Below are 19725 nucleotides of genomic sequence, written 5' to 3'. Positions count from 1 at the left end.
ACGCCTATGCCACAGTGTTGAAAAAAAGTATGTGTCGCATTAGCCATCCCTGGACACGTGTTTCGAGGTAGTTGCCTCTCGTCAGCAGGGAGTAGGTAAGTGTAAAAGGGTGCTGCGTGGACTGCCAATAACGTAAAAACAGGTAGAGTACCTCTCATGGCGCGCAGGTGCTGGTCCAGAGCTCGTCAGCCCAAATCGCTCAAGGGAGCCTTTATATAACAAATCCAGTTGGCCGCACACTGCTCGTCACACCAGCATGTTGCCCCAAGGAACTCTGGTAGATGTAGTGGCGACGGCGAGTACACCTATGCCACAGTGTTGAAAAAAAGTATGTGTCGCATTAGCCATTCCTGGACACGTGTTTCGAGGTAGTTGCCTCTCGTCAGCAGGGAGTAGGTAAGTGTAAAGGGGTGCCGCGTGGACTGCCAATAACGTAAAAACAGGTAGAGTACCTCTCATGGCGCGCAGGTGCTGGTCCAGAGCTCGTCAGCCCAAATGGCTCAAGGGAGCCTTTATATAACAAATCCAGTTGGCCGCACACTGCTCGTCACACCAGCATGTTGCCCCAAGGAACTCTGGTAGATGTAGTGGCGACGGCGAGTACGCCTATGCCACAGTGTTGAAAAAAGTATGTGTCGCATTAGCCATCCCTGGACACGTGTTTCGAGGTAGTTGCCTCTCGTCAGCAGGGAGTAGGTAAGTGTAAAGGGGTGCCGCGTGGACTGCCAATAACGTAAAAACAGGTAGAGTACCTCTCATGGCGCGCAGGTGCTGGTCCAGAGCTCGTCAGCCCAAATGGCTCAAGGGAGCCTTTATATAACAAATCCAGTTGGCCGCACACTGCTCGTCACACCAGCATGTTGCCCCAAGGAACTCTGGTAGATGTAGTGGCGACGGCGAGTACGCCTATGCCACAGTGTTGAAAAAAAGTATGTGTCACATTAGCCATCCCTGGACACGTGTTTCGAGGTAGTTGCCTCTCGTCAGCAGGGAGTAGGTAAGTGTAAAGGGGTGCCGCGTGGACTGCCAATAACGTAAAAACAGGTAGAGTACCTCTCATGGCGCGCAGGTGCTGGCCCACAGCTCGTCAGCCCAAATGGCTCAAGGGAGCCTTTATATAACAAATCCAGTTGGCCGCACACTGCTCGTCACACCAGCATGTTGCCCCAAGGAACTCTGGTAGATGTAGTGGCGACGGCGAGTACGCCTATGCCACAGTGTTGAAAAAAAGTATGTGTCGCATTAGCCATCCCTGGACACGTGTTTCGAGGTAGTTGCCTCTCGTCAGCAGGGAGTAGGTAAGTGTAAAGGGGTGCTGCGTGGACTGCCAATAACGTAAAAACAGGTAGAGTACCTCTCATGGCGCGCAGGTGCTGGTCCAGAGCTCGTCAGCCCAAATGGCTCAAGGGAGCCTTTATATAACAAATCCAGTTGGCCGCACACTGCTCGTCACACCAGCATGTTGCCCCAAGGAACTCTGGTAGATGTAGTGGCGACGGCGAGTACGCCTATGCAACAGTGTTGAAAAAAAGTATGTGTCGCATTAGCCATCCCTGGACACGTGTTTCAAGGTAGTTGCCTCTCGTCAGCAGGGAGTAGGTAAGTGTAAAGGGGTGCCGCGTGGACTGCCAATAACGTAAAAACAGGTAGAGTACCTCTCATGGCGCGCAGGTGCTGGTCCAGAGCTCGTCAGCCCAAATGGCTCAAGTTTTTTAGTTTATTAACTTTTTGTATTTTATATTTTATGTGATTTTATTACAGATAATATGACAACTGGAAAACATTTGAAATAAAAAAAAAACACAAAACTGGGTACACAATCATTATTTTAAAAAAACATAACACTTTGACCATGGGCCATGTTTACACGATAAAACTATCATAATTTGCAACAACATGTTGTATAGGTTTTTGCAAGGTATGGAATCCTGCATGGATCTGAGCTTGCTGCAGGCAATGGGCCTGATTCACAAAGGGCCTTCGCAGCCATGGCGGGGATCCTGCAGTTGTGGTGGAACTTCTGCAATGGGAAACTGCAGTGCGGAGGTTCCACCATGAGTGGGGGACCGCCACCATGACTGCAGGCCTCTGCCACAACTATGGAGGCCTTTTCTGAACCAGGCCCATTGCATGCAGCAAGCTCGGTCCCATGCAGGTTTCCATACCCTGCAAAAACCTATACAGCAGGTTGTTGCAATTATGACCGTTTTTATCTTGTAACAATGGCCCACTTTTTTTTACAGTCTCCTGGGCCAGTGTTTACTGTTGATTTCACTTTAATTATACCTATGCAATTCACAAATGAGGGTCACTTTTATTTTGGTGCCTGGCCTATTTTCTGTACCAGCCAGAAGCTGGATTTTGTTTTACTCTTGAATACCCTGTGGTTTATTTTTTTCTAGAAAGTTGTGTTTCTGCAGTTATTTTCATGCAATATATTACTCTTGTGTGCAGTACTGTGCAATACTGTGAAAAGAGCTGCCTCCATCTATGTGTGCGTTCAGGTTGTGCACAGATGTTTAGAACAGGACACAACTGAGAACTGTGCAGTTTGTCGCATTGCTGTTACACCTGATTTTGAAATACATTATTGTCTGGTAATGTTTTAAAAGGGTGGTGCTTTTTATTTTGTCTAGTAGCCCCGCCCTCCACTCGACCTGACCCCGCCCTACCTGCAGGGCCATCAATGCAGCCCTCTGCAAAACAACAGACAGACTGTACCTTTGGCCCCTGAGAAAACGTTTGTGAGTACCCATGCCCTACAGTGAGGACTTTTTTGCAGTCCAAACTTAGGGGCTGATTAGGATGGCGGGCTGTTGCGGTGCTGGGACCGGCTGCCATATGTGCGGCGGTCCCGTACCACTAATTAGGATACGACCGCCACCTTGGCAGTCGCATTCTGCACATTTGACATTGCGGCGGGTGATGCTTTAAGCAGCACCTGCCGCAATGCCAAGGTGCCTTGTTGTGCATTGCAATGCATAACGTGGCAGGCACCGCGCGGTGCCTGCCACCTTGTGCATGGCAATGTAGGGGGTACCCCCCAAATGCAGCCCTCTACCCTCCCACCCCCCTGGGGGCCCGCAACGGGCCCTCAAAGCAATTTCTCGCCAGCCTTTCACTGCCATGGAAAGGCCTGTGACATCCTAATATGGATGGCAATGCCTGCTAGGCACCACCACCATATTGAGGCCCAAATTCGCCTAGCTGGCAATCGGAACGATTGCCGACTGGCGGAAAAGTGCGTCCGCTGCATTACCCCCGCCATCATAATATGGCGGGGGTAAATCGGGTTGGGATGGCGGGCAGATCGCCACAGCCGGGCCGGCAGTGGCGATCTGCCTGCCATCCTAATGACCCCCAACATGTCCCAATTCTTTGGAGCTCCAGGGACTTCTCAGGAGAATGTTGCTCAACCTCAGTAGGTACAAGGTCCCCTGGTGCAATAAGTGTCCCACCTGATGCTGATGTATCTGCTGCACTGTGCTGGCTCTGGCCAAGTGCTTGGAGTGGTATGTCTTTAGATGTGTCAGCATACTCTTGTGCCACACGAATATTTCTATGATGTATCCCCAGAGAGGGTCTTAACACATAAAGAGCACTTCACGTGTTTTGCCATCTTTTTCTTTTACCCGTGGGGATGGTGAAAAATTCCCACATGATTAACTAGTGCTTCAGTGGGGGTTCCTCCTCTGATGAATTGTCTTCCACAGTGTGTGGCTCCTGTTCTCCACTGCCACCAGATGCCATTTTATTTTTCAAAAGTAACCCAAAAAATTCAAAAATGGATTTCCAATGGGAAGACACCAGGTGCTGGAATAAGAACCTCCATTCTCAGCAGTAGAAATATAAAGAAAAGAAAACTGGGTGAGTATTTCCTATCTAGAATAATGAAAAGTGTCTTGTTCAATGAAATCCATTTTTTCAGTAGTCATGTGATATTTACGATTGCCAACGTATTCACGAACGCCGACGTATTCGCAATAACGGGAAATAGAATAAAACAGTGTTGAACCAAAAAACTACTTATGAAAATGTCAATTTATATGTTATATTAGTAAACTTCTGATCGCAAACATTATTTGTAATATGTGTATATATGTTTTTTAGATTTTTGAAAAATCACGTCAATTTTGCAAATAACAGCAGTACCGAAATCAACGTATCACTAATTTATGCTACAAATTTACAATACTGTGAAAAACAAATTAGAAACAAATGCCTTTTGGCCTTTTTTTTCTAAGATAGAATATCTCAGTAAAATGTAACTGATTCTAACTTATTGGGTCTGGCAATGGCAAAGTAAGTGCGTTTTATGCAAACATTCCACATTAAAAACATATTTTCAAATGGTAGCATGGATGTAAATACATTATTCATCTTTCAGCGTGCAAATTGTATTAACTGTGAGAAGTAGGTTGTTTCTTTTCCTATCCTGGTGAGAACAGAATACCTAGTTCACCCTTTATATTTTTACAAGTATATAAATATTGAAAAACACCAGAAGGCATTGGCCATTTGGCCCTGCCCCATATACCTTAGTAGTATGGGAACTTCATCCCACTTTTTCCCAGGATGATATACAGCTAAACAAACAGTTGCTCAGCACATTTTCTTTAGATTTTTTTATGAGTATTTGATGCCAAAGAATATGACATCACCACCAAACAAATATGCACTTACTTTATGTATTTGAGAGGAAGTACCCTTGTTTTAGTGTTATCACATGTTTCATTATAAAGATGTACGAAGAACAATCACATTGCCGAAATGCACACCAGGTCACTGGAGACTTTTCATCCTGGTCCATTACACACCATTACTGTAGAATATGCACCACATATTTGCGCAACCAATTAGCACTTACTAATTAACCAGTTGAAAATGACTCTAGTTGAGTAAATTTTTAGCAAAACTGTAGACTCTTATTCAATAAAGGAACAAATAAGCCTTCATTCTCCTCAAATCACGTACAGAGCTACTGATACACCCACTCAGAGACTGAAACAACCACGTATACACCCATTCTGCCATTGTGATATCCACTCACAGATCCACACAGATACTCACAAATTCACTCAGCTGCCCATTCAACCACTCACAAACCCACTCTCAAACATTAAAGCATACAGTTAGGAATTACAATTTAAAAAAAGATTTAAAAAATCAGACGTTACAGGGATGTTATAGATGAGAAATAGACTTTAAAAAACTTTTGAAATTCACTAAAATACCAAAGGTTACAAGGACATTATAGTTAGGGAATAGAATATTTAAAAAAAAATCGACATTTACTTAAAAAAAAAAGGTACAGGAACATTATAGTTAGGAAATTGAATTTAAAAATGTCGAAAATCACTGAAGAGAACAAAGGTTACAGGGCCGTTGTAGCTAGGCTCAGATTCCACTCGTACAAAACCATTAAAATTGAGCAGTTATAGTTACTGGAGCTAACCATAACTTACACCCCCCAATGCACTGCTTATGACCTCATATATTACATCACTCATGATATGATCAGTGACATCACTGATGAGATCACTGGCGCTCGGATTGCCGAGACCTATTGGCATTGCCAATTCTATTTTTTAAAGAAGGCTCTAGTATTCCTTCATGAAAGGAAGAAGCTACTGTACACACTATTTGCACGTTTTGGTCATGACAGCACATTTACAAAAACAGTTTGTCCGTGTACGTAGTGTTGGGACATCATTATTTTATTTGCTGGGTAACAGCGCACACCCTAAATCAAATTTGAGTCACTTTTGAAAGATCAACACTGGCAGAAGGTGTCCATATATGTACAAGTTGCAGTACATGAAATAAGAGACCATGCAGTACTGTGAAACAGCTGGTGTGGGATCTCCTTTTCAATGTGAACTTAACTGATCTTGTTGATGACAGCATCTAAATAATAGTACTTACTGTTCTCAGAGTTGTGATATCATCATATGAAGGACTCGTTGTCTAAGGGGGCAGGTATCATACATAATGGACTGTTGTGAAGCCTGACAGAGTAAAAGTGACAGAAAAGAGACTGGGTTCTGTCATTGAAGCAATTAAAAGCAAAGAGGGATTGTCTTTTTACTCCTCTCCTCTGTGTAAAATAAAAAGGAGTGTCTATCCTGAAGTTTTGGTTTAGGAGTTCAAATTCTAAGAGTATATTGGCATTCCATACAGAAACAATCCCTTGCACTAAATGCAATGCCTTGCAACAAATTTTTCAGACCAAATGTCACTTTTCTTAATGAGGATGTTCTGCACGTGGAGCTTCAAATGGCTGCATTAATCGTGACAGTGGCACACTGCTATTCTATCGAGGTGGTCAGGTGATACAAAAAAAACCACAAAACACCCAGATCTTTGAAAAGGAGAAGAAAGGAAAAGCCAAAAGTGAAAGGATTCCTCATTCCCATTAGATAAGATGATAATGCAGCAAAACTGGAAAATTGTATAGAATTCATGAACAAAATAATTATATTAAGGACATGGATATGAAGAATATGCAGTCTCTTCTTTAGATTTATTTCAGCTGCTAAGATATAATGTATAATAAAAAAAACTACAAAACCCATGAATACAAGAAACTATAATTCCCAATGGTGCGTCATAGTACACTTTGTCAATTTATGAAATGTAAAAAGTAACTCCTGCTGGGGAAAAATACCTACCTCTAAGATCAAGAGCTCTGCTGTCTGAGAATCTCTTACAAGAGGCTAGACAAAGTAGAGTAGATAGGTTGGCAGAAAATAGTTTTCTGGAAAAAACGTATTAGGCCACGTTTGAAGGAATTTTATAACTATAGAAGCATCCCACAAGGTTGAATATTTGGGATAAGGTGGAGAAGTATAATAAATACCTCTTGAGAGTTTAGAAGTGAGAGGGTGTTCACCAATAGGGTGATCGGCTACTGAAAGATGACCTCCTGAAATTGCAGAACAATAAGAATTATTAGTCCTGTGAAAAAGACCTTCAGAAGCTAAAGATACCAAGAAATGTGCTACAAAAGAGACATCCATTGCCACGAGATCCGAAAGTTCCAAGCACTCGCCAGACCATCTGTTCGAGGCTGAACAATATCTTTTGTGTGTTGAGTCAGATGGGGCTCTGTTTTAGGATTAAGAGCTTGTTCCGAACGTCCTGCCATTTGCCAGTATCTCTTTGAAAGTCTCTCAGACATAAAGCTGAGAAGTTGGGTTATCGATGAATCAGGGTGATTCATTAGATCTAGAAGAAGGGAGGCCCCACATCTGCATTATCTTGGAGAATAATGAAAAATTAAGTTTCCACTTGCTGAAATCTCTAAAACGTCTTGAGTTCCATTCTGCTATTTTATTCTTTTTCTTGGGGAGATGAACTGCTAGAACTGAGATGTTGTCCTTGAGACTAAAATTTGACTTCTTTGTCTATTTCAGCCAACAAATGTTATTTAATCCGTTCCATTGCTGAGAAATCTCTTGGGATGTACAGTAGTGAATGAAATTGCTTGTTTGCGAATCCAAGAAGCTAGTTCATGATCTATGAATGTTTTTTTTGGGTGGGATGGTCCGTGAAATATATCTTTTTTGGCCAAGTTGTTTGAATGGGAGTTGAATAAAATTCCAGAGGAAAACCTAAAACAGTGTGAAGAACCCATGCATCTTTTGTTAAAGCTTTCCATTTGTTCACAAAATATTGAATTCTCCTTCTTAAACTTGGAGAGAAAGAGAATTGTTGACTCTGGAATGGAAGAATCTGAAGAATTTCGACAGAAGTTTCCTCTGTATCCCTGGCCTCTTGAAGAAGAGAATGCGGTTGATCTTTGACTTTCAGACCAGGAGCCTATATGCATGTGAAACCTCCAAATAGAGCCTGATACAATAAAAGGCAGCGCTTTTGGCATTGTCAGTGTTAATGTCTTTGTGGCAGCCCCCAATCACCACTCTCAAGAGTATCTCAGAGGCTGATAACAATCGCACAGAATTGGTGGGAGGGTTGGGGCATTGCAAGGGTTCACTCTCTCAAGCGGACTCACTGTACTGGCAGCACCACTGGCACAGTAGTGGAAAGCAGCATCGTAATAACCGCTGAAACAGCTGTAGGCATCTGCACATTTTAGAAGATAAGAGGATGTAGGAGGAGCACAGTGATGATTCTATAGCATACGAGCTAATAGAAACAGAAAAAGGTGTTGAGGAGCGTCCCACTTTGTTGTGAGTCATTATGGTGGCCATCTTTAAGAGTTGTAGAGGTAAAGACAGCGTCCAACATGATGGGAGGTGGGGAAGAATTGTGCTGTTGACCTTGGTCCCACTTACTTTTCACTCTTGCTTTGGAAAAATGTCTCAATTTCAAACAAATTCTTAATACAAGAAATGCGATGTTCATTCAACACGTATCATATTTTATAATCATCATTGTCTTCTGAATTGTCCATTTTATATCTTATATACTTCAAGAAAGTCATCGTTTTTCCACCCATATGGTGTCCTCGTAAGAGCTACGGAGGGAGCAGCAGCCTCAGTGAAAACACTGAGAAGCAACGATGGGAAAAGCAGTGATGGAGGAGGGGTTGGTCTGTGGATGGGTAATGAGAAGCAGCAGCATTTGTGAAGAACAAGATTTACAGCTCGGAGCTCGGACTGAGTGAAAAAAACAAGTGCTCGTGTTAAGTTCTCCAAATGAAAGCAAAAAATTGTTCCAAAAATATTTGCTAAAACGGGACCTGGGTATTGATAGTATTTCTCTGGGAGGTTTATGGGCAGGCTGAAGCCTACAAAGTATTTACAACATGTCTCTTCAAGATAGCACATGTGCTTTCTAGAGCCGATATCGAAATAAAATGTCTGAATAGCCACTTTCCAGTCTTCTCAATGCAGCACCTTTAAAATCCTACAAACAGCACAGCCAAATGTTTCAATATTGTGCTGCAAGACATGCCTGAGTAACCCTCATCCAGTACAGCTGTCACCATTAGAAATATCACAACATCATCTTTACTGTCTCTCTCATAGTTTCAGACCAGCGTCAACTCTGCTGATGGCCGGTGTGACCCTGGGCAGAAAGTGGGAAGATTTCAAAAGTGCAAACCACAGTTTCACAAAGTTCTTTCACAGTTGGCTTGTATTCCAGCACTTCCTTCCTACCTTCTTGTGCTGGATGTTTCTCCAGAATCTTTTCCAAGCACATTACCTCTGTGCAGCTACCACTTATTTTTCCAGCACTTTCACTATGCTGCTTTACCATGATGCTATCTAATGATGATGACACTGGTGGAGAATCCTAATCTTTACTCTACGTCTTCTTTTAATTTCTTTTACATGCATGAATTATTTAATCACACTGCCAGTGTAATGAGGTCCCATGATGTAAAAACCAGCCTAGACTTCAAAGTGCAAACAAGTAGCTTCTTTGTTCAAAGAACAGGGTACGTTTAAGCTACATCAGGATCAGTTAAAAGTTTATTTATACAGCATATCCCACCCGGAGCATGGGATAGCCCTGCTCAGGCACTGGACTCAACTAGTGTAACTGTTAGACAAACCCTCCAAGTGGCATTGCAACATCATGAGCACTATCATACTCATGGTGGTGCTGGCACACAGAGAACATGGTGAAAGCAAGTCACAACACATAGGTTTTCTAAAGTACTTGTGAAGTGATAATCTGTGTGCCTTTGTTTCCTTCCATTGCATTGACATCTAGGTGTTAGGCTCCAGATAGCTCCCTGCCAGGATGATACTTGAACAAAAGAATGACTGATTGGCCTTAAATCAGGACTTTGTTTTGGGCACAGCTGGAAGTGAAATTGGAAAGCCCTCTTGCTGCCTGCACATTGCTGCTCTGAACAGAAAACAGATAACATGTGGGTGCTGTTGAATTGCATCCCGTGTTGGAAAATTAAACCAGGACAAATTCAGCATATTTCGCTGGGTTGATCAGATCATAGATCATGCTCGGAAATTGGTCCCAGACCTGGGATCTGGCTGGATCCCCATCATTTCCTGCAATGTCTCCATTCCTTTACCTCATGAGCTAAAGGAATATGATGAGTGGCGTGCAACACACAAGCCAACAGACTTGATTCAGACAGAAGTTGGTATTGCGCCAAGGAGAGCATTAGGTACCCAGAATACTCGATCGCGTGGTTGACTGAGGAGATAGGAGACATGTGATCTAGGAAAGAAATTTGCTCATAAGGAATTCTTTTACTTCTTTCTTGAATGAATTAACTGAGGGGTTCGATCTGATTTTAGGAGTCCCAGAGAGTCCCAGAGAAGGCACGGTTGTACGTTTTCTTCTTGTGGAATCTCTGAGGTTTCAGAAGAAAGGTGGTGGAGCTTCTGGATGCTCTAGCGCAACTTGAGAGTTTGAATTTCTAGGTGAGATAGTAAGGGGTATTGTAATGTACTACATGAAACGTTTTGTTTCAGAGTGTGTACAACACAAATGTTGCTGTTATTCCATAACATGGGAGAAACTGTGTGGTACTACGATCTCATATGTTTAGGGTTAACACCCTTCTCAAAGAAAGATACCATTCATCTGTTCACATTGTAAGCTTCTGCAAAGGCCTGGATATGATACTTAAGTAGAACTTTATATAAAATCGTCTGTATTAGTTTCTAACTTGCCTTTCTGTCTTTATTTACTTTAATTTTATTGTATTGTAATATTTGTTTAGTGCTTACTATCACTATGCGAGGCTCTTGCCTACATGAGCAGCATGCTACACTGTGCAGGATGTGTGGTTGGACGGATGTTGTCTTTGCTTTGATCCTAAGTGGAAAGTGTTTCTTTATGGTGTAGGTTATCGTGAAATAGGTGAAATGGGATGCAGCGCTTACCAGTGTGATGGATGAATAAGTGTGAGAGATAGCCATGCAGTATATAGTTTTCAGTAGTAGTAGTAAAAGAAATAGTTTATTTGGTTATAAATAGCAAAGGGTGCACAAGCCAAAATACAATAGTATAACTACACCACACATGATACAATCAATCACATTTAAAAGAATATGTTTAAAAAATAATTATGATCATCTCAGGTTTCTGCAATAAAATATTTCTAGTTCATCGTCTTTCTTTAAAACAAAATAGAAAACAACATAACCAGATCCTGCAATTTCATAATCAATATACCTCCAAGAGCGGTATCCAACAGAGCGATAGGTTGATAAAGTGACCTTGCCTAGCGCAATCAGATCTAATGTGCAAAAACTAGATTGTTAGAATACATATTTCATCAAAAATTATAGGAACATATCCAAAAACAGTACGCCGTAAATAATTGTTTTCTTGACCAAAGCCGTGTTCTAACATTTTACCATCTACAATCCACCACAATCATATCATGACGCATCATACTCATTAAAAATACTAAAAAGGTCCGACAAAAACATAAAATGACCATGCATAGTGCAAAAGATGTTGATGTGCAAGGAGCAATCCAATTAAAAAGGTATAAGCATATTCAATTGGCACAGTATTTACACATCTTTAAATATTTAATTTTAAAAATGTTGTTCTCCTAAACCGAACAGCTTGTAGGAATTTGCTGACTGCAAATACTATTTTTATTGATGTATCACTTTTTAAAATTCTAAAAGCTGCCAAATGACTATTTGTTCCCATACCACGGAAGATGGGCACAATCCATTTACGATGTGGTTTACAATACTCAGGACAAAAGAACATAATGTGGATCTCCTCTTCATAGTTTAAACCACATACATGACAGATTATAAGATCTTGATTTAGATACCATTTCCATGTGAAAGATAGTAGAGGGAGAGAACTGTGTCTGAAGCGAATATACAGGTTCCTAGTTAAAGGCAGGTATATTAGACCTAAAAACTTCTCGAATACCGGGAAATACCGGGGAAAACTTAAACTCTGAAAACAGGGTAGTCAGAGACCCACTTGGGTTATTAGTTATGCATCTCTCATTTATGTAGACCCATATTGAACTTTTATCACCTTGAGATCAATTTTACAAACAGCAGTTGGATCATCTGAATAGCTCTGCATGCTGAGTTTACCCAACCAACCTGAAACAAATTTAACCCATGGGATATTCCTAGCTCCTGGGAGTTTTAATAAATCTATCAACGAGTCTCTATAAACTCTGAGTTACGGTGTGGTCCAAAGTCGAACCCAATAGATTATAGTTTTTAGCACGGCCAGATCGGCAACTCTTTTCAACCCCACATCGAAGTACATAGGGGTAAGAGGTGAGCTAGATGGCAAGGCAAGCAATTTCCTAATAAAGTTATTTTTTGGAGTTGTCAATGAGTGAAAGTCAGCGTAACCCCAGATCTCGGCCCCATTAAGCGCCGTGCCCTGAGATGGTGCTCAATAAACTTCCAGGGCGGGTGAAATTACACATGACTTTGTTTGATTATAAAACCTTATGATCTGTGTTCTATCGTTGGTGTGCTTTTGTTCATTTGACTTGTCCACCTATAGTTGTCCATAAGTCTAACAGGCAGATAAAAGTTGTTAACTCTTTCAAGAACCTCTCTACCTGCACAGACAGTCCGGGTTTTCTTTTTCGACTTCTCAAACACCATGTACTTTGTTTTGTTTTCATTCAGTCCCATAGGTGTTTTTGAAATCAGGAGGGAATCATCGGCAAAGAGGAAAATTGGTATCTTCCTAGCGTTCAGGATTGGTGAGTCCTTTCTACATTGCTCTAAGATTTCTACAACATCATTAATGTATAAGGAGAACAAAGTAGGTGCAAAAACGCAGCCCTGATGAACTCCTCTCTCAATAGGGATACGATCCGTTAGTTCTCCATTAGAACCCATCAGACTTGAGCATAATTATTCACATGTAGTTTATTAATTAAATATATTAAGGGGTCTATTAGGATGGCGGGCGGAGGTACCACCGCGGTGCTGGCGGTGGCAGAAAATGCTTTTTTCCGCACGCCAGCAGCGGTCCTCATGCCATATTAGTATGGCCAAACATATCCCATTTCCTGTCCCTCGCGGTGCGACGCAAACCGCCATCAAAGTGGGCCCACCACCGCGGTGGTGTGAGCCAATGGAGACTCACCGCCGTGCAGAATGACGTCCCGTCTGCTGTACAAATCAGGATGCCCCAAACAGCCAGTCGCACCGCAGCGAAGAAACCGCCCAACCAGAGACGGGGGAAGCACGACAGCGGAGCGCAAAACCAGAGTCCCGGTCCCTTCCACCCAGTCCCGACCGCAATGGACCCAGCTCTACACGTCTTCCCGGTGCTGTACCTGATACACTACCAGCAACTCATGCACCGTCGCGGACGACGCCGCAGGTACGCAAACGCACAACTCCGCACACAACAACAACACATTATCCATGTGCAGATTTAGGGTCCCTGTCCACACCAGACACCCTGGTGGGGACAGGAACACATCCACAAGTGTACCCACACATGTCCTACCTGTCACCAAATCACCCCTCCGCATCCAGGTCACCCATCTACCGCGATCTTGAAGTAATGTCCCTGTCACGTCACCGCAGTGGTTAAGACGCGGGAAAACATGCGCACAATGCAGAAGGCAGGGCCAGCGCCAGGCATGGGCAGTCCACAAAGATCCTAGGGCCACACCTCCACCCTCCACACACTAGGCCCCCCAACATGAAGGGACATGCCATGTGCCCCTCCTGTGCTCCCCCATGCACAATAACCAGCCAGATGAAACCACACCCTGCACCACACACCAAACAACTAGGGAGACAGCATAAGCAGGTGTGGCGGCAGAGGAACACAAAGCACAGAAGCACAGGGCCAGGGCTACCCACACACCACAACAACACCACACTCATGGCAAGAAAACTGAATGCAAGCACAAAATGAACACACACACAGATAATGAACAATCACTCAACTGGACACACAGCCTGCCAAGACACATAGACATAGCCCACACAGCCACATACACAGACCACATGCCAGCAGCAATGGAGGACAACAAATAGGAAACCTAAAGTGAGGTGCACACAAATGGAAGGCCAAGGAGCTAACCACCAAGCATGTGTACATCACATACAAGAGAAGGAACTTATAACAACACCCTCAGCCCATCAAATCCCACATGGCTGGCACAGTGAGTGAAATCAAACCACAGTCACCTCAGTGCAACAACTCGGGGAGATAGCAAGGCAGCCCATTTATAGGCACAGGGATGATAGGAAGTCTTTGAAGTCAAACAGTGAACAGCCACACATCTGTATCCAACTACTTGACAGGAGTATGTCAGCAGCACAACACACAGGGCCATTGCAACACTCCATGACTGTCAAACACAAGTAGGAACCTTCACACATACCCCCCCCCCCCCATCATCACACCTGCAGCACACAACACCAGTGTCAAACACACGGAAGGGAGCCAATAATGTTCAGTCAATACACTGACAAACCATCACACTCCCCGGGGGGTATCCACAAACATCACACACACAGGGATGCCTGAACCAATGTTTACACAAAAACAACAGCCAAACACATAACTCCTGTGCAGCAAAACTGTGGAAAGGCAATGGGAGCACAGACAGAACAGGGGTACACAACCTCATCAGTCAGGAACAATGCACAGACAACACAGACAAGAAGTGCATCATCACAAAACAATCATTGACACAAAATGAGAGAAATGGAACTACAATGACACACAGACAGACATACCACACCACCCATCAAGTCAACATGGTGTCATAGTGTACCACATGCCTGTACATGCACAAGAATGACAAGAGACAGCTCAAATATGAGAGGAGAAAACACCAAGGACGCACCAAAAACAAGCACAGAAACTCGAATAGACCTAAGTTCATGTGACAGACACATAAGTAAGGCACACCACACTGGCAACACACATCTGAATGAAACACACAATAACAACAAAACACACACACTGACATGCAAATAGAACACCACACACAGAGCATCTGTCATCTGCAAGAGACAACACAGCCCAAACACTGCACACAGCCACATCAAACACACAACAGACGCACATGCCAATAAATCACATTGCAAACACAGCAGGACATCAGGGGATGCACACCAGGCAAGGACATGGCAACATACACTCACAGCACTGCATGCACGACAAGCAGTGTGTGCACATCAAACATACCAGTACCACACAGATATGAGTGACACACCATGAACCCCCACAACACTAATCAGCACAGCACACAGACAACATCACACTCAGGAAGGGAAGCAGTACCCCAGCAAATACACATGCAGCTAACCCAACACCCACAGATGCACAAGTCTGGGACTCCAAGGTGACAACAACATGAACAGAGGACTGTGCAGCACAAACAGTTGAACTGCATATGAGCAACCATGGCTGCAAAACAAGACAAGAAAATCACATATAACCAATTGGTAAACTGTCCTGAGTGGCACATTGCTCCTGTGCACAGATCTGCACCACAAAGCACAGTGTTACAAATGAAGTGATGGGGAGGCACACACACAGGCAACCCAAGGGAACAGCTGACATGAAAGTGAAGTTTGTGTACGTCAGTAGTGGACATGGCAGGAGTGTACCATACACAAATAGATGGAGTGCAGACTCACTATGGGTAGGCATCTGGAGCACAGATAGGGGATGGCATGACACCACACACCACATGCCATACTGGAGGCAATAAAGCCCCATGTGACAGCAATGCATGAGAAAACACACCCACAATGTCAGTGTGGCTGAACAGGTCTGCACAGTGACCACAAACAGTATCAAGACACATGGCTGATCAACAAAACACAACAATGGCTTGCCAGTCACACACTCTGCATACTCACAATTGCCACCACCAAATAGTAGGTGTCCCCCAGAAGTGCAAGGACACACCAACACACTGCACAGTGCACAACCTACAACTCCCACATGTGCACACAATCACAAGCACAGGGCTGACCAATACATATATCAGACATTCAACTCCTGGGTGACACGTGTGCAGTTGATATTGCAGGGGCACACACACATCAACACTACTGACAAAGTCACCCCCTTCACACTTCTTGACCACCCAAGTGCACACATTGAAATTTGCCCATGTGACTAGGATGCTTGGCCATCGCAAGATGAGCATATGCCAACACTGCTGGTCACACATCAAGAAAGATCACACAGATATGAAGACCCTGGCCAGCCAGCCTGCAATACTGTGGATAGAATCCCATGTTGTGCTGGCAGTGCATACAAACATGACATGTGTACAATATAGCTAACCTGACCAAAGAGTGACCATGATAACAGTAGTTCTTCACAAACCAACATCATTGCACCCCCAAGCCTCAGAATCAAGAAGAACTGAAGTGCCTGTAACCTCTGTAAAAGCCTGAAAAATGAAACAAGACATTGGCAATGTTGAAGTGGCATTTAGAGCATGTGTCACAGTAAACCGTACCCACACAGCAAACCCTTTATTTAGCAAGGAAACTTACAAGGCAGCCAGCAGGAGTAACTGTCTTTATTCACATATTACACAGATAGGCACCAAAAGTTTACCAGGTGTACCCCCTACAGAGCCCTCCTTTCCCTGCTTCACAGAGCTTTGGATGGGAGTTGAGGTTGTGGGTGAATCTGCCTTGGAGCTCTTCTTATGTGTACTCTCAGCAGGCACCACCTTCTCTGCGGGCACAGAAACTGTCTGCTTGTCTTTGCGAGACGCTTTTGGGACAGGAGAGTCCTTGGCTGGGGATGACTCTGAGGCATGTGACCCTGAGGCTTGCTTCTTGGCTTTGTGGCCCTTGGTGTTGCCTGACGGGCTTTTGTCTTTGCGCTCTGGGGTGGCTTTAGTTTTCTGTAGGGATGGTGTCTGCGCCCTGGACTGCTTGGGCTGCTGCTGCTGTGTGCTGCGTGTGCTGTATCTTGCCCTTGAGGTCTGTGGTGTGTGGTCACTATCGTCAGATGTGGCCACTGGCAGGGGGGTGGACAAAGGGACTGGAGCTGGACTCTGAGATTGTGCCAGTTGAATGGCTGCCATCACTGCAGAGGACAAAGACTGGACAGTCCGGTGTAGCCCACCCACGTCTGAATCTATGCCCTCCATGAAAGCAACCACCTTAGCCAACTTTTTGTCGTGGTCTAGGAAGGAATTGAGGAGAGCTGTCTGTCCCACACACAGCTGGTGCAAAAGGTCCATAGACTCAGCACTGATGGCAGCAGGTGGGACAGAGGCAGGGGCAGTAGTGCCTGGGGTGAAGGATACTCTTCCCTTCTTACTGTTGCGAAAACGGTCAGCAACAGTGGAAGTAGCTGGTAGGGTAAACATTGTACGCTGCGTGGTGGAAGAGGAGACAAAGTCCCCATTCCCTGTTCCGGCCAACATAGCTGCATCACCGCTGGCGTCAGATGATGTTGAGGTTTGCGTATCTGGCTGTGATTCCTCAAGAAGACTCCTGTCCCCCTCCGAGGTGCTGGTCACATCTGTGTCACTGTGCTCGTGTGCAGTAGTTGTGCTTGATGCCTCACCACTAGTGTCCGTCCCCTGTCCTTCCGTGGCCACGGGACATGCTGCATGAGAGAGAGAGATGTAGGGTCAGTTCATTGGCATCAACAGAACAATCATATGAAATGAAATGAAAATGAAACACCAGTATTTGTAAAGCGCACAGCTACCTCTGAAGTTGTATCCCAGCGCTGGGGGCCCTCGGGAAGATTAAGGAAACTATTGCCCAGAGTCACATGGTGCTGGGCTAACCTGCCGCCGGCACCGGGGATCGAACCGTGAACCCCGTAGTCCAGAGTCAGGCGCCCTGGCCGCTGCGCCACACCTAAAGATGATGAAATCTCCATGTTGCACACCACCCTGTGAAATAACATTGTGCGACCTCAATTTTGAACTCAAATTTTGCGTGTCAACAAGCAAACGGAGCATAAGTGAGCCATGTGATGACCACACAGCACAATATCCTGCCGGTGGCTCCGTTCAACCAGACACATAAATAGCTCTGAGCACACCTAGGGCCCTGATGGGGGCAAAGATGTACCCCACGACATGTTGCCACTGTCATATCTGGATGGAGCAGAAGGGGACAACACAGATACAGACTACAACATTACAGTCCACAATGGCCATGAGCTTATGCCATCCACCATGCTGTACTCTGGGGCACAACTACTGTTGCACATTGGTGTCAGATGTCTAAGCCTCACAATTCTGAGGTCAGGCAATGCACGCATTGATGAAAGCACACTCAGATTATGCTGCCGTTCCCTTCCTTGGGATTTCCCAGACTACCCCAATGCAGACGATACCTGAAGCCCACGTCTCAGAATGCAATGTCAATGCCCATTACTCAAATTACATTAGGAAATACAGGTAGGGAAAATGCATTACAGCTGTACCCAACATAGAGACCACTTACAAGCCACTGTATCACACTACCAACATCATGGTGGCCAGCACTGGCCCAGGCTGTGAACACATGCAGCCACTCATAACCAAAGTCACCCTTCCCAGAATAATCACCCCCAGCTTGCTGCTGATGCTCCTTCAAACACGCATCCAGCTCAGGCTGTGTCACAGCTAAGATGCGGGCCATTAGTGGTGTCATGCTCCAGCGCGCCAACCTGCCAGCCCGAGGGATCAGCCCCAGTGTCATCCTGGCCACGTTCTTGCTCAGCCGGCAGATGTCATCCCACCTCTTGTGACAGTGTGTGCGCCGTCGGTTGGAGACACCCAGAGCCCGCACCTTGCATGTAATGGCCCTCCACACGGCCCTACACTGGTGGACTATGAGCTGCAGGCATGGGAGAGAAGAGGGGGGGAAAAAATCTGTGAAACAGTGTAATGTACCACTATCTACCAGTACAGGAGTATGATACTGACTCATCCCAACTTCACCGATATGTCTAGCAGAGACAATAATGCATCTCACATGGTACATCAGCATGGGAGAATCATACATAAATGCATGCAGGTAAGTGGGTGGACACTGTACCTGCCCATCTCATATCCATGCAGGATGCCAGCACAGAAAGCTATGTGTATGCTGACCACATCTACTGTCCATTTTTTGGGTGACCAAGACATACAGTACATCTCAATATATGTTCATGGGAAGATTCACTGTGTCCAACACTGCGCAGTACTCAATGTCCTTGCCCTGTGAATGGCTCACTGTGTCATGGAGATCACATTGAGGGACATGGCTCATTAATGTAGAGTCCCGAAAAAAACACTCTGTACATTCAGTGATGTGTCCTTGTCAGATTGGGCGGTGACTGTGCAGGCCATGTGGGGTCACACTGAGGTCAAATGTGGGGCATCAGATATGTTACATGAAGGGACAATTTGAGAGCACAAACAGTGCCTACACATGGGAGTCTGTATACATGCTGGTGTAAATGGAAGGGTCTGCGCACAATAGTGCGACAATCTGCTGTGTCATAGGTGAATGGCCACCAAGAGTGTCACGCTCGGGTATTGAGGTCCTGAACATAGTGCTGAACTGGAGATGAGGCACATTTTGAGTCAGACACAATTCCATCACTACCCTCTGGACAACAACCCTAGCTAAGGCCACAGATGGGCCTGTGAAGGACATCAGGGACCCACACAGCCATTCACACAAGCAATCACTGTCCTGACTCCTGCATTATAAACTTGCTGCGTCACTGCATGGCGGACAAGACAATACATATCCCTCCAATCTTGATGTGCAGGCAGGGAAACGTGTGAAATAGGCTACACATCCCTTTCCCCTGGAGACAGCATGCTAGGCAGTG

General features: G+C 44.7%; 1 protein-coding gene across 1 annotated transcript in view; it reads right to left on the bottom strand.

Annotated features, from left to right (window-relative positions):
• LOC146858798 (uncharacterized) overlaps positions 1-18727 on the bottom strand; it is a 34414-nt gene extending 15687 nt beyond the window's left edge. The window contains exons 1-2 of the mRNA XM_085647124.1: positions 18467-18727; positions 16541-17508 (exon numbers count right to left, since the gene is read on the bottom strand). Coding sequence (XP_085503250.1) covers positions 16541-17508; positions 18467-18599 — 1101 coding nt within the window. The 5' untranslated portion in view covers positions 18600-18727. The remainder of the gene's footprint in view (positions 1-16540; positions 17509-18466) is intronic.
• Positions 18728-19725: the final 998 nt, after the last annotated feature.

Source organism: Triturus cristatus, chromosome 3_2, assembly GCF_964204655.1.
Source record: "Triturus cristatus chromosome 3_2, aTriCri1.1, whole genome shotgun sequence".
Classification (NCBI taxonomy): domain Eukaryota; kingdom Metazoa; phylum Chordata; class Amphibia; order Caudata; family Salamandridae; genus Triturus; species Triturus cristatus.
This window is presented reverse-complemented; position numbering and strand designations above follow the sequence as displayed.